Here is a 16,419-nt window from a genome sequence, read left to right on the forward strand (position 1 = left end):
ACTTGCTGCCTCTTCGTGGAGGTATCCGGGCAGATTCCTTCACACATACAAACACATTTCCTGTCGCACTCGGGGTGGTTATTACAGAATCTGTAATTAGCGTAGAACTAACCTGCCATTGGAAGAGGAGGAGCTTGCGGGGCAAGGCCCGCCCCCTCCCCTCCCCTCCTCCTGCTGCCTTCCCCGCGAGCGCGAGCTGTCAGTTGTCAGCCCGCGAGCGCAGCATGCAGCCGGCAAACGCCGGGGCTCGGGCGGCGCGTGCCGGGCGCTGAGTCGCCTTCTGCCGCCGTGGCTCGAGACGGATCGGATCAGAGGCCGCCTATGATGTGCCTGGAGAGCGAGGGCTCGGGCAGCGGCGGCGCGGGCGACGACCGGCTGCTCACCCTCTCGGCCACCATGAGCCGGGCGGCTCCGGCGCTGGCCGGGAAAGCGCTGGAGCTGGAGCTGCAGTGCCCGCCGCCGCCGCCCCCGGCCCCCAACAAGCCGCGCAAACTGGGCCGGGCCGGGGTGGCCGCCGCCACCATCCTCAGCATGGGCAACGTGCTCAACTACCTGGACAGGTACACGGTGGCAGGTAAGAAGCATCAGTCGCTGCAGCCCTTTGTATCCCTCCTCTCTCCATCCCTTCATCCCTAGTCACCTCCCTCTTCCCCTCTCCATCCCTCCACCTCGCTGCCATGCTATTATGCAGGCTCTGGGGGAAAGGATGGATAGGGTGGAGACAGAGGATCCTTTCCGAGAAGGCGACTGAAACGCCCCACACAGGCTTGTCGCAGTAATAAAGGCGATCTTTCATATTAAAAAAAAAAATAAATCCCAATAAATGTCCTTACACAGAGCAATGACTTCCTCGAAATAGGAATCAGGAATTTTTATTTGTTTCTGGATCTGGTTTTTTTTTTTTTTTTTTGGGGGGGGGTGGCATAATTCACAAACTCGAGCTCAATGCCAAGTTAGGTACATTTCGGGTACCAAAATATATTTCCCCTGCCGGGATAGCTTACAATATTTGAGCAATGTAAGGATTTGGTGCCTGCCTGAAGAAGAAGGCACGTGCGATCCTGGGATGCTGAGTTGTGACATTCTGCAGTCTGTGCTGTGTATCTCCAAATCTTTAATAACAAGAGGCGCTGATCACAAGCGCAGGCAGAGAGCTAAGAGAGGAGAAAGAATCAGCAGCTTTGTAAATAGGGGAAATACAGTACCTGCTTCCTGTGCCCTGATGTAACTTGCTCTGAGCTACCAGCCAAACAAACTCTGTGGGAGGTTTCCCATGTGGGAAAGGACTGTTATACAAATTTGCAACCCCATACACAGTAAAATGTAGGCACACAGAAGAAATGTGCTTTCTTTCAATCAATCTGCCCCTAAGCATTCCCAGGAGCGCATTTGGGTGGAGCGAGGGACAATTGTCATGCACACATATATATTGTACGCCCTGTATGATATATTATAATAATAATAATAATAATAATAATAATTTTATTCTTATATACCGCCATACCCAGCGAGTTCTAGGCGGTTTACATTAAATTAGATTAGGATCCGCATAGACTTGTAGATTTACAACAAATTTATAGGATTTACAACAACTGTAGCCAAAACTTGGCAGATGAAAAGGGAAATTTACAACAAGTTTATTGACCTTGGGATCCAAGGTTTATTGACCTTGGGATCCAAGATATTTGACCATGTTATTAGTGATTCTGTGTTACATCAGGGCTACAGTGTAATAAGCAATTTAAAAAAAAATGGATCCCAAGACTTGACTGCATTATAAGCATCCTACGTTATATCAAGCAGCGTATTATATAATATATAGGCATATTGGTTGAGCGCAAGCATACATTTACACCGGTATTTATATATTATTTATTGAGGCTGGTTTGGGGAGATTCAAGGCACATCGGTGTCTTTTTGTCTTTTTTTTTTTTTTTGCCTTTATAGGCAAGGCGTCTTTCTGGACCTCAGTTCTTGCCTGAATTCCCTCTTATAAAATTGCTCCACAGTAAACAGCCACTGAAAGAATAGTGAATTGTAGCAGAATATTTATAACCTTGATCAATTATATTCATCCCGCTGTTAGTGAAGTCACCCTTTGTTCATTTTATAAAGGGAAGAGGAGGTGTCATTAAGGGCCAAGAGTGACATTTGTGTATGGAATGACAAAAATCTCAGCAAAACGCCGAAGGTGTCAAGTGCACTCGCTGACAGGCAGGTGAAATGCAGGTTGAAGCTAAGTGCTTAAAATAGCATTGAGGATACGTGCACTTTTTTTTTTTTTTTTTTAAGGGCAAATCATTTCTTTGCTATTGTATTTCATTAAATCCACACAATGGACCTGCAACGTCTGTGTGGGGAGCTTTTGGTTTTGGGTTAAAATAGCTGCAGAGAGACGGGAGACAACTGGAATGATGCCAAAACTTTAGCATACCGAAACAGGGTGAGGAAAGGAGCTCCCGTACACAACTGCAAGCAGCACAGGACTGAATTGCACTGACAGCAGGATTGCATTTGCATAATACAAATGAGAGGAAAGAATTAAACGGCAAGATTCCTGAGGTTGCTGTACAAAATGCAAGGGACAGGTTGCCAAGGTTCCCAATTGCAGTCGTGTTCTACTTCTTAAAGTGGGTGATTTTATGAAAGTTTTTTGTGCTTGTAAAGCAAGCTTTGCATGCAGAAAATGGCTATTATCAGTTATCAATGCATACGCTATAGGTCTAATGAAAGATGGTGACTCCTTTTATATAATCTGGGCAAAGGAATTTCAGGGAGCAGTTGTGATGTACATGCATACTATGATAGAGTAAATTCTATAAATGTTGGCTAAAAATTCAGTGCCAGAAAGGTTGGCACTTAGCATGATTCTATAAACCACCTCTTGGGTTAAGCAGGGTTTATAGACTCAGGTGCAGCACTTGTCGGTGTGACTAACATTTAGGCACTGGCATGTATGCCAATGAAAACCAGGCCTAAAGGCCTGCCCCTAAGTTGTGCAGAGATCGGGTGTATTCTATAACAGTGTGTCTAAGGGGCCCTAAATGCTAACACTTCCATAGAATATAAATTGGCTAGTGTGCCTTAGGAAAAGAGGGGATATGTTTTAAGAATGTCCATGACCCACCCATGCTCCTCCCCTGGCCACGCCTTCTTATGAGATCCATTCACAGACCTATGATGATACAGGTTCCAAGGGACGCCTTGTGAGTCCAGGAGCCAAGTTATTGAGGTCTGTTTTTCTCCACTTTGTTTTTTTATAATTTACATGTCTCACTTGTGTACGTCTGAATGGTGATCAAGCAGCATGTTTTTGCTTAATATAGTTGACATTTATTACGTCTGCGTCCACAGAATTTAGTGTAATAGAATGAAATGTCAAAATTATATGACACTGCTTACAAATTAATCGAGAGAATGTAACTAAGACCCAGGATTCTGAAAGAAAGCTATCACAAGGGTACAGTAATAAAATTCAATTTGGTGAACAAGTAATATACTGTGTAGCGACCTGTAGTTACACAGAGGGAAAGAAGACATCTTTCACTACGATAAAGACAGAGTGTCCACCGATTGCCAATTATTATTTTTAATCACAAGGAAGGGGTTGGCTTCTCTTCAAGCTAGGAAGGCCATGCGTGCAGCACAAATTGCCAGGCAAGGCAAGGTTTGCAAAGTGGAAAGCAAATAATAATTTTGTCTGGCAAATTAGGATGCTGTGCCAGCCGAACGGTGCCCCCTGTAATTTGCTCTGGACTGCTGCTCAGAATGAAGCGGTGAAAGTGGAATCTGCAAGTAAGGCACTCGTTCCTAGTTCAACAAATCTAAGTAACCTAATTAAGAAGTAGAATTCTTTGATTGATTATTTCATTCTTACCCGCTCTGGTTCAGGCGTTAAATCTGGGAGCAGCTTTTTTTTTTTTTTTTTTTTTTTTTAAGCGGGGGTAGGAAGTTTATCCATGTGGTTTGTCAAAGCAATCAGCATGCACTTGCATTGGTTCTATAGCCAAAATGAGCTTTCTCTTCTTCTAGTAACATAGTAGATGACGGCAGATAAAGACCTGAATGGTCCATCCAGTCTGCCCAACCTGATTCAATTTAAATTTTTTAATTTTTTCTTCTTAGCTTTACCCAGTACTGTGCTTGGGTTCCAACTGCCGAAATCTCTGTTAAGACTTACTCTAGCCCATCTACACCCTCCCAGCCATTGAAGCCCTCTCCAGCCCATCCTCCACCAAACGGCCATACACAGACACAGACCGTACAAGTCTGCCCAGTACTGGCCTTAGTTCAATATTTAATATTATTTTCTGATTCTAGATCCTCTGTGTTCATCCCACGCTTCTTTGAACTCAGTCACAGTTTTACTCTCCACCACCTCTCTCGGGATGGCATTCCAGGCATCCACCACCCTCTCCGTAAAGTAGAATTTCCTAACATTGCCTTTGAATCTGCCACCCCTCAACCTCAAATTATGTCCCCTGGTTTTACCATTTTCCTTTCTCTGGAAAAGATTTTGTTCTACGTTAATACCCTTCAAGTATTTGAACGTCTTGAAGGGTATTAACTGTATGTTAGGAAATTCTACTTCTGCTGTATGTTGTAGCATCACTCACTTCATGTTCCTAAGAACATAAGAATAGTCTTACTGGGTCAGACCAATGGTCCAGCTTCACAGAGGCCAATCCAAGTCACAAGTGCCTGGCAAAAACCCAAATAGTAGCAGAATTCCAGAGCTGAGGTTGTGATGTCATAATGCCTCATTCCACCAATGCCTAAGAGTCAATTTCATCAGTGATGCCACAACAACTCGATTGTCCTATACTTGGCTCACGTAAGAACATAAGAATAACTTTACTGGGTCAGATCAATGGTCTATGCCCAGTATCCGATCCACAGAGGCCAAACCAAGTCACAACCCAAATAGCAGCAAAACCCAAATAGTAGCAGCATTCCATGCCACTGATCTAGGGCAAGCAGTGACTTCTCCCATGGCTATCTCAACAGCAGTTTATGGACTTTTCCTCCAGGAACTTGTCCACATCTTTTTTTTAAAACCAGCTACATTAACCGCTCTTACCACATCCTCTAGCAACGCATTCCAGAGCTTAACTATTCTCTGAGAGAAAAAATATTTCCTCCTATTGGTTTTTAAAGTATCACTCTGTAACTTCGAGTGTCCCCTAGTCTTTATAAATCGTGATGCAGTATAAAATCAATCCACACCACTCAGGATTTTGTAGACTTCGATCATATCTCCCTTCAGCCATCTCTTTTCCAAGCTGAAGAGCCCTAATCTCTTTAGTCTTAGCTCATATGAGAGGAGTTCCATCCCCTTTATCACCTTGGTCGCTCTTCTTTGAACCTTTTCTAGTGCCGCTATATCTTTTTTTGAGATAAGGAGACCAGAACTGAAGGCAATACTCCAGGTGAGGTCACACCATTTTAACATTCTTAATCTTGTTTACCATCCCTTTTCTAATAATTCCTAACATCTTGTTTGCTTTCTTGGCTGCCACCGCACATTGGGCCAAAGGTTTCAGTGGATTGTTCCTTTTTTGGTATTTGTCACTCCTTGTTTGGACATGAAAGATTATTATAGTTTTTCCAGGAACTGGTGAGTGGCCCCAGGACAGATCTGTTCTATAGCCATTTAGGTATATTGCCCCTTTCTCAACCAGAACCGACCCAAAACAATCACTGGCAAATTCAGGAAATAATCTCACTTCTGTCCCCGAGCGGGGAAAGCGAAAACCCCCCAGATCTCGCCCACTTTCATTTCAAAAGGTTACCACTAAAGCTCCAGACCAACAATATAGAATCATAGGTTCACTCGCTTCTTTCAAAAAATAAGGAAATGTCTAATTCTGTTATCATTGTGGTCTTAATATGTTCCTCCTAGTGATTTAAATTCCTACAAGATTATGGGGTTGTTTGTAGATCTGTAATTCTTTGCATTGTAATTTGCCTTTGGAAATACCGGCCATTGGGTAGCTCCCTTTCTCCCTGAGTACACGCTGTCACGGTTCGTCGCAAAACAACACTTTGGTTTACTGGCAAAAACCATATATACACTGAATATCAGCTTACCGGAGGCATAGGAATCCTGACGCTCTAGAGGCATGCTTTTCTGTCTTGAGTAAACCAAGATGCCATTGTGGCTTTGCAGATTACTATTACTTATTTCCATAGCTCGGTGAGACATACACTGCACGCCACAGATACAAATAGGAGGCAGGGCCTGCTTTCAGGAGCTTACAGTCTAATCCTGACTCACAAGCATGAGAAATAAAGGGGAAATTTATTATAGAAAAACAGTTAAAATCAGTACTTTAATGATGTATTTTACTTTGTGTGGTGCATTTCTTTTCTGTTTGCGTTTTTTGTTTTAAGAACATAAGAACATAAGCATTGCCTCTGCCGGGTCAGACCAGGGGTCCATCGCGCCCGGCAGTCCGCTCCCGTGGCGGCCCTCCAGGTCCATGACCTGAAAATGTTCCCTACCTAACCTAAAAAGTCCATACCCTATTTGCTCAGTGTCCTGTGAGGTAAACCTCTATCTGTACCCCGTTATTCCCTTCGCTTCCAGGAAGTCATCCAGTCCCTTTTGAACCCCAGAATTGTACTCTGGCTTATCACCTCTCCGGGAAGTGCGTTCCAGGTGTCTACCACCTGTTGAGTGAAGAAGAACTTTCTTGCATTCGTTTTGAATCTGTCTCCTCTCAGTTTTTCTGAGTGACCTCTTGTTTTAGTTGCCCCTGCTAGTTTAAAGAAACTGTCCCTCTCCACCTTCTCTATGCCTTTCATGATTTTATAAGTCTGTATCATGTCCCCTCTCAATCTCCGCTTTTCCAGGGTAAAGAGCCCCAGCCTGTCTAACCGTTCGGCATATGAGAGGTTCTCCATACCCTTTATCATCCTCGTTGCTCTCCTCTGGACCCTCTCGAGTATTTTTCCTTGTTTTAGCTGTAAGGCATTTATCATGTATTGTAAATAAGTTTATTTGCTTACGGATTTTAATAACTTTATACAGTTAAAAATTCAATAAAATGTTTTTAAATGAGTCAGACGGTGCTTCTGGAGAGCTAGGCAAGGCAGCCTCCAAAAGGTGGGATTTAGGTCAGAGGTGAATATGGACAGAAAGGGTGATACACTGAATCAGAAAGTCTATTCCAGATGTACAGCACAGCAAGATGGAAAGCGTCGAGGTACAGTAGGTATTGGTGATGCAGGAGGAGAGGGCATAATACAAATACGGGAGATGATAATTAAATTTACTGGGCTAACCAAATGGACCTTATGAAGCTTGTTGGCCCCTCACATTTATTTATTTATTAAAAAATTTATATACCGCATACAACTATGCGGTTTCCATATCACATACATAAAATCTTGTTTCCCTACGATTTCCACATATAATGTCGACATGTCTGGACAACATCATAAACATCCCCCCAAAATAAAATATCAGTATATCAAGTCAAAACAAAATTCACCAATTAAAAGAACAACAACCCAAAGACGTCAGATCAAAAGATCGATTCCAAAGTAGGTAGCCAAACCAATTCACATTTGCATGCAAGGCAAGTCTAATTCACGCAATTCAGAAATACAAACAAGCTTTAAATCATACATTACAGTCAGGGAAATCTAAAGAGGATATTATCAGATGGGATAAGCATTAGCATAGGAAGGCATTGGCAAATAATTGCGTTTTCATCATTTTCTTAAAATTCATCCTCCCAATACAGAATCGCAAGATACCAGGCAGGGAATTCACCAGTCAGAGATATCATTGATGCTCCAAGCCTAACATGCATAATCGATATTCTTCCCTCCAAACTTAATTTTGCAGCCGAGTTGATAAGCATTTGCTTTCTTACTGTGTGTGGACATGAAAAGCAAAGATTTTCAGGCTCTGGGATGCTTCACGCGATTGGGGTTGAGTTCCACCTTCTGTTGCCAATTGCTTACAAACAGGAATGCCCAGTGCTTGGAAAATACTGTGACATTAACATATGTACTCTAAGGAATATTAAGGAAATTCCAGGAGAAGAACATTCAGGCATCACTACTCAGCTCTGGGGATACAAATTGCAACTTTCACATTTAAAAGATTTATAATAAAAGTCTATATTCCCTTGGGGAAACATTAGGGAGAGGAGCCTTGGGTAGCTGTGCTCACAGTAGTGTTTGTAGTAGTCAGTAAGATATATAGGAGGCTACATTCCCAACCATAGATGCATGGAGGCCTACTGAGGTTGGAAACCTCCTCCCCTCCCCCTAGCCTGCTAAGCCAAGATTCATGCTACCTGCTGATGCCTTCAGTTTTGATTTTCTTAAAAGAAAAACAATCTGTATCCTGTCATTGAAAGACCCCTATCCTTAGCATTTTTGTTGTTCATGAATTGAACTGATTGCTTGTTTTTTCAGAACTATAAATGTAACCATTTACGCTATTAGATTTGGGGCGATGTCTCTGCTAGTCTCATACCTTGTTAGTAAGATACCTTATGCAACTCTAGAATAAAAGACCAGTTTTACTGACCACTTGTAGATTGTATTTTGCTTACTTTCTTCAAGGGCCTTCTCTTTCCTGGTACACACCTTAAGCACTCCATCTGGGTGATCCTTTTCCAACTCTACACCTACTGAACTCATTACTTTAAAAAGGGTTTACCTAGACCAGTGGTCTCAAACTCAAACCATTTGCAGGGCCACATTTTGGATTTGTCGGTACTTGGAGGGCCTCAGAAAAAATAGTTAATGTCTTATTAAAGAAATGACAATTTTGCATGAGGTAAAACTCTTCATAGTTTATAAACCTTTCCTTTTGGCTAAGTCTTAATAATAATATTGTCATTTATAGCTAAAGAGACGTATGATCAAGAAACTGTTTTATTTTACTTTTGTGATTATGATAAACATACCGAGGGCCTCAAAATAGTACCTGGCGGGCTGCGAGTTTGCGACCACTGACCTAGACTGAGAGCAGAAGGCATGGGAAACCAAGATGCTGCGGAACAAATGTTCAAAGTTTGGATGTTCTTAGCAAAATAATTCCGTCTACAGAAGCAGCATCAGTGGCTGTTTTAGCATGAGTTATTAGTAAATTGTATTCTATGGTATTGTATTGAAAATGTATTTATAACCCACCTTTGTCCAACAACATACATAATTAAAATACACATATCACAATCTAGCTCAGTGCATCGCAAACTGTGTGCAGCGGCATAGCAGCGTGCCGTGACAAGACTCCAGGTGTGCTGCGAGAGGCACGTAGTGTAGGCTAGTCGGCTGGCGCCAGCGCCTCTCCTGCGCTCCGTACTTCCCCGATGGCATAGTCATTTCAGGGTTAACAAGCTCAGGGCCCCATCTGGAGGGCCTCTACACATGCGCGGACACTGATGCGATAATGTCAGACATGCACGTGACATCATCGTGTCGACGTCTGCACATGTGCAGAGACCCTCCAGCCGAAGTTTGCAAGACACTGATCTGGCTTCAACAATGCACAACAGCAGTTCATAAAGAGAGGGGCAATGACACGAAGCCCCCTCTTTTACTAAGGCGCACTAGACAGTAGAGAGGGACAGATTCTTCAAACTTTCAAAAAATAAAAGAACAAGAGGGCATCAACACTTTGCCATCCTTGTCCAATCCATCATCCTCTCCAAACTAGATTACTGCAACGCCATCTACTTAAATCTATCAAAAAAAAGTCTTCTAAGACTCCAGCTAATCCAGAATACTGCAGCCAAACTGATCTTCTCAAAACGCAAATCTGACCATGCCTCTCCACTCCTTGCCAAACTTCACTTGCTTCCAATAATCCCCAGAATCCATTTCAAATGTTCCTGCCTGGCTTTTAAGATCATTCATGGCATCCTCCCTCCTCTTATCCCACTGTCTTTCAACTCTTCCAGTCCCAACTCCTCCAGAACTGTCCAAAGGTATAAACTAGCCTTCCCCTCTCTACGCAGCATCCACTATGCAGACAAACTGGGAAAATTCCTTCTCTTCAAAATCACAGGTCTTTGGAACGACCTCACCTCCCCGTTGCGGAACCTGAGCTCCCTTCAGTTATTCCGCAAACAACTGAAAACCTGGCTTTTCAGCAAATTGTAACTCTATCCTTCCCTCCCTTCTCCCCCCCCTTCTTCACATAAGTTCATGTAATCCTTTTCTCTTCCTCTCTACCTACTATTTTAAGTTCTTGTAAACCGTGTCAAGCTCCATACTCATGGAGATGATGCGATATATAAACTTAAGGTTTAGATTAGATTAGATTAGATTAGGCATTCAGAAAAGTTGAAAGGGCCACAACCATTGATCCACAAGCTTTGCTTTGAAGAATGCTGGTGTAGAAGGATTGAGGTTGAAATAGACACTAGAAAATGACATGGGATTATTTCCCGCGGTTATCCGCGGGGACGGGGACGGTGATGAATTTTGTCACCGTGTCATTCTCTAGTACTCAGCGTTAAGGTAGGTTGCCTGTTCATTCAAACACCTGCTGATGGTCACCTAGCACCCAACCAGAGCAGAAAACATGTTTCCAGAGGCCAGGTCATAGAGTCATGACCCATCTTGCATTTTTATTTCCGTGCTACCATAGCCTAGATCAAGGACAGACAACTGCACACCTCAAGCGTTAAGAGTTGCTCCAATTGTCAAGATATATTTGCCAAACCAAGGGGCCCTTTTACTCTAGGGCATTAACCCTTAACACTTGCTTAGCATGTTAAAAAAAAAAAAAAAAGGCTTATCGCAAAATGTATTAAATTATTTTGCAGTATTTTTTTTTATATGTGCACTCTAATTGCATGCTATTTATTTTTAAAATAATATTTAAAATAATAGTTTATTGGAGAATCCGGTGGCCCTATCATATGATACTATTTTATTTGGCATTTCAATGAGGGCAAAGAGTCAAATAGCCTCAAAAAATAATAAGCTCTTGCTAATTATGATTGGAGTCACCATTCAACACATTACATTTAATTGGAAGAATTGGAATAGATTAAACTTTAATTTCTGGTGGAACTCTTTGTGTCATATATATAAGATGAAAAAATATTAACCATACAGAAAGGACATTTTAATAAATTCAACGATGTTTGGGGACCATTAACAGATTATTGTAACGAGTAAATAACATTTTTCCCTTAATTATATAATTGCAAATGAGAGGGGGGTGGGGTTCTGATCTTATATTAATTGTTTGGATTAGTAGAAAAGAATATATTATATGATATACGTGATTACATATGATATAGTAAGGGAGGGGGGGGATAAATTTCATTAATTTAAAATGATTGTAACAGACATTCAAGTGATGTTTGTAAGGTTAAATGTTATTTCCAATTACACTTGTTGTAAGTTGTAAAAATGAATAAAGAATTTTAAAAAATATATATTTTTGGGAAGGAGCATGTCAAGAGCAGGGAATGGGTGTGTGATACTGGATAATGCAGACTTAACATGGGAGCATGAGGCAGTAACTGGCAAATTCTATAGAGTCCACCTAAAGTTAGGCACCTATATCAGCACACCTAGCCAATATAGGTGCCTAACTTAATTGATTAATAGGCTTAATTGGTACAAATAATTGGCACTTAACATCTCATAATTGGAATTAATTGGACTTAATTGAAAATTAGGCGCCTAACTTGAAAAACACGATTCTATTAGAGGTTAGGTGCCTGGTCCAAAGCACTTACCTAAAAGTGGGTGTGGTTAGGGGGGGCAGATCGCGGCTTCTTTATGTGGATTAGGTGCAGTCTTGAAGCATACATTGGGCGTGTCTAAAGTTAGGATGCCTAGCGAGGCCTAAGCCCGCTTAGCATGATTCTCTCCAGTGTCCCTAACTTTTAAAGAATCGCACTTAGCACTGTACTAGGTGAACTATATAGAATCGAGACCTAAGTGTTCCCACATCCATTTTTTTTTTCAAGTCCCTTGTGCTGATGGAAAAAGTGGTGCAGGACCTGTGAAAAAAAGTATTTTAAAAACTCTAAATACTGACGAGTTCAATCTGGCATTATTTTTTTTATCAAGGAAATTTCTACTCTGCATTATCAGCACAAGTTCTAAGCAGAGTACAAAGTTATATCCATGATAAAATCAAGTGCATATTTTACAGGCACAAAATGAAATACAACAAGAAAATCCAACACAATCTGCAGTGAAGGGGGTACAGCACAAAGAACAAAAGAAAAACTGCCGACAAGCGTACAAGATGCAGGCTAGGTTTATTATTTGAGTTATTTCATGCGGTTAATGTTACCACCTTTTTACAAACCAAGGGACCCGACGCGGTCCGTGTTTCGGTTAACACGCCTTCATCAGGGGTCCAAGGTTGACAAGGTATCAAATTAAATCGCAAAAAGAATAAACATGAGCCTGTATAAATAGGATAAAATCATTGACCTAAGGTCTCTAAATAAACTCTATATAAACTTGCTACGTAGTGAGTTTATATAGAGACCTTTGGTCAATGATTTTATCCGATTTATACAGGCTCATGTTTATTCCTTTTGCAGTTTAATTTGATACCTTGTCAACCTTGGACCCCTGATGAAGGCGTGTTAACCGAAACACGGACCGTGTCAGGTCCCTCGGTTGGTTAGAAGGTAATGACATTAACCGCATGAAATAACTTAAATATTAAACCTAGCCTGCATCTTGTATGCTTGTCGGCAGTTTTTCTTCTGTTCTTTGCACAACATACATTACATAGACTAAGACAAAACAGAGATATTCCATTCTTTCCAACAAAATTTGTTAAATAAACAGTAGATACTCCATGTGGCCTTAGCATTTGGGAAACTCCCTGTTAAAATGCCACTCCTTGTGACTACTCCTTGTGACCCTGGGCAAGTCACTCAATCCTTTGTTGCCCCAGGCACCATAGTTATATTGTGAGTCTGTCAGGACAGATAGGGAGAAATACTTAGAGTACCTGAATATAAATCACTTCAAATAGGAGTATGGTACATATGAAATGGAAACATAAAATAAATAAATAACTGATTAGCATGTGGTTAGTGCATGATCCCTTACCACCTAAAAAATAGGTGCCAGTGCTAATGGCCACATGTAATATGGAAAATAGGACCATTTTGTAGCTGCATTAAAAGTGGCCTCAGCTAGAAAAACTCTGAGTTGGGGCTACCACAGGTCACTTTTTAGCAAGTATCCTTCCCACTGTAGTGTGTGGCTGATGGCTCAGTCTAATCGAGGTCAACAAATTAAAGCATAAAATAATACTAGAAAAAAAACAAACCCCAATTTTTTTTAAATAAAAGGGGATGCTGTTTTTTAAATCATAAAAATCTTAATAAAATCATAAATGTACTATGAGGTCAAAAAACTCATCTTCCAAGTTTCCAAGTTTCCAAGTTTAATATGTATTTGATTGATCGCTTTATCAATTTCAAAGCGATTAACACATGATTAAAATTACAATATATAAAAGTTGCAATATATTAAAAACATAAACTAATTACAAGACAAATTGGAAACATTAGGATAAGTAGGGGGAGAAATTACAAAGTGGGAAACAAATTGAGGAAAACACATATGGGTGGGATAAGAGAGAAGAAGATTGAAAAAATATTCTAGCAATAAAAAATGAATTGATTTCGAAACTTGTAAAAATATAGAAGAAGAAGCCGAATAAAATTAAATAATAAAAGCGTCGTTAAATAAAAAAGTTTTAAGATTACTTTTGAATTTGTCCAAATTAGATTCTTCACGTAAGTGGATGGGGAGAGAATTCCAGGTTTGGGGCGCTGTAACTGAAAAGATATATTGTCGACGCGTATTGATTATTTTTAATGAGGGAATTGTTAATAAGCGCTGTTTCTCTGTCTTGAAACCAGACATCATCATAATACATATGAAACTCTACTGAACCAATGAGGGAAAGGGATACATGAGACCCAGCTGACACATCCATATGAAAAATGAGACTACTTAAGCAAAACATAACAACAAAAAGCTAAGGGACCCTTACACTAAGCTGTGATAAAGTGTCCTTAGTGCATGCTAAGGTCTTTTTTTTACTGCAGTCATAAAATGGATGATTTTATATATTTTTTTTAATTAATGGGCATAAGCATGCGGCCATTTAAAAAAATTACTGTTTGAGCATTTATCGCCACCACTCGCTTCCAAGAAACAAGAATCAAATACCACTAAATTCAAATCTGGCCTAAAAACCTTTCTTTATAGAGATGCTTTCGTCGTGTAGACTAAGATTATGACATCAGCTAACTTTTTTTTTATTTTTTTTTTTTAAATAATGTTTATTAACAGATGCAACACAGAAAGTACAGAAATCCAACGGTACAAGGACACAAAGTCCTAAAAAGAGGAAATATAACTCAAACTATAAAACGAGCAGGCAATCACAGAAAAGAAAATCGGGCCGGACAAGCTCTGCACCCTCCAGTCGCCATCTTCGAAAGTTTATATGAAGAGAAAAAACAAAAACAACCCCCCCAATCATACCACAAATGCACTAACACCAGACATACCATACGATCCGCAACAACCACTCCACAGACACCCCCTCCCACTCACACCAGCACACACCTTTCAAAGCGAACAACACCAAAGCCCCTACTGTCTCTCCTCTCTTTCCTTCTTTGACATCAGCTAACTTTATGCATATCTTTACCCTACTATGTTTTTCCCTGTCCCCGTCCTTTTCTTTTTTTGAAATGATGTAACCCTTGCAGGTTCCCTCCTGTCTCCTGTGAAGTCTCCCCCTCTATCTTAAAAGAGTTGGTGTAAACCTCCTATGTAAGTGCATATATATATATATTTTAAACTATGCTTTAATGTAAACCACATAGGTTATTATAAGCGGTATATCAAGCACCAATAACCTTGAAACTTGAACTTAAACCCATTTTGCAGGTGATAAGAACTCACAAAGTAAACCTGCATTAACTAGTTAGCTGCCCTAACTGTTTAGCACAGGAACACCTGCTCTCCCCTCACAGCCCCCCCCCCCCCCCCCAGCATAAAATAAAAATATTTTTTAGCTTGCAGTAAGCATGCATAGATTTGGAAGTTACCACAGAATGCCATTTTTAGCTATGTTAGGTGTGCATTAGTGTCCAATGCAGCTTACCCCCCCTCCTTTACAAAGCCACACTTGTGTTTTTAGCGCCGGCCGCTGCGGTAACAGCTCAGATGCTCATAGAAATCCTATGAGCGTCAGAGCTGTTACCACTCCGGCCGGCATTAAAAACGCTTTGTAAAGGAGGGGATTAATAAAAGGGCCCTGAAATAACCTAAATCATTGGTCATGGGGCCCACCAACCTACAATTAAAAGACAGGAACCAATAATAAACTACAATGAATAATAGTGATAGCATAAATACTAAATAAAGCATAAAAGCATATTACAGTTCAACTGAAATACATGCAAAATACATAACTACAGTAAATTAAACTAAGACATTAAAAATGATAAATAAACGAAGTGGTCAGGTTTTCAAGATATCCATACAAAATATTTATTTAATGATTTATATACCATATATTGACTATACGGTTTGCAAAGCTTACAATCACAAAACACAATTGCAGAGCAGTACTTGTAAAAAAAGAAAAAAAATGAAAAAACTTGGGCCCTCTTTTACAAAGGCGCACTAAGCGTTCTAGCGCGGATTTAGCGTGCGCTAAATCATCGCGTGCGCTAACCACGAATGCATCCATAGGATAACATGCACGCATTAGCGTTTAGTGTGTGTTTAGCGCACGATAAAAAGCTTAGCACACCTTTGTAAAAGAGGGGGGTTAATGCAGGAAAGTGCTAACAAACAACTGAGTTTCAGCATTTTCTTAAAATTCATCCTCCCATCCTCCATTGTATGGAGATATATTTCATATATATTCCATGTGAATACCCCACAAACATGACTGGCTTGTGGCACCTGAGGTCTGGAATTGCATTCCCCTGGCCTAGCCATTATAGAGACAGTTTCCATCAGGCCAAGAACGCATATGCCCTGAACATGGTGGGTGGCTGGGCTCCCTCCCTCCCAGGGACCGTGAACACTGTCCTCCCAGCAGCTAGTATCCTAAAAGACTCTCTTGCCACTTTGTGAACCGTACAGACTAACTTTGTTGCTTGGATGTGAAAGCTGAATAACAGTTTTTAATCCTTCTTCCAAAAGTCCTCGGTTTGAAGAATTTGGAGCAAAAATATACCAATTTAGCTTCCTGTTTACTGCATACCACTAGGAATAGCCATCAAAAAACACACCGATCTATTAAAAAGCAGACACAGAGCACAATATTTTGAACTGTACTCAAAATAGTGAAGGAGGGCAGTGTCCGGTGTGCTTCCTGAGACTGAAGAGCTGATGAAAAATAGAATTCAGGGGAATTAAAGCAAA

At 40.8% G+C, this 16,419-nt stretch overlaps 1 protein-coding gene across 2 annotated transcripts in view; it reads left to right on the forward strand.

Moving 5' to 3' along the window:
- The first annotated feature begins 216 nt into the window (after positions 1 to 216).
- SPNS2 (sphingolipid transporter 2) overlaps positions 217 to 16,419 on the forward strand; it is a 208,396-nt gene continuing 192,193 nt past the window's right edge. For both annotated transcript variants that reach the window (XR_004537091.1, XM_033921929.1), the window contains exon 1: positions 217 to 574. Coding sequence is in view for 1 of the 2 variants with exons in the window: in XM_033921929.1 (XP_033777820.1) it covers positions 322 to 574 (253 nt within the window). In the remaining variant the exon portion in view is untranslated. The remainder of the gene's footprint in view (positions 575 to 16,419) is intronic.

The sequence above is a fragment of the Geotrypetes seraphini genome, chromosome 15 (genome assembly GCF_902459505.1).
Source record: "Geotrypetes seraphini chromosome 15, aGeoSer1.1, whole genome shotgun sequence".
Taxonomy (NCBI): Eukaryota; Metazoa; Chordata; class Amphibia; order Gymnophiona; family Dermophiidae; genus Geotrypetes; species Geotrypetes seraphini.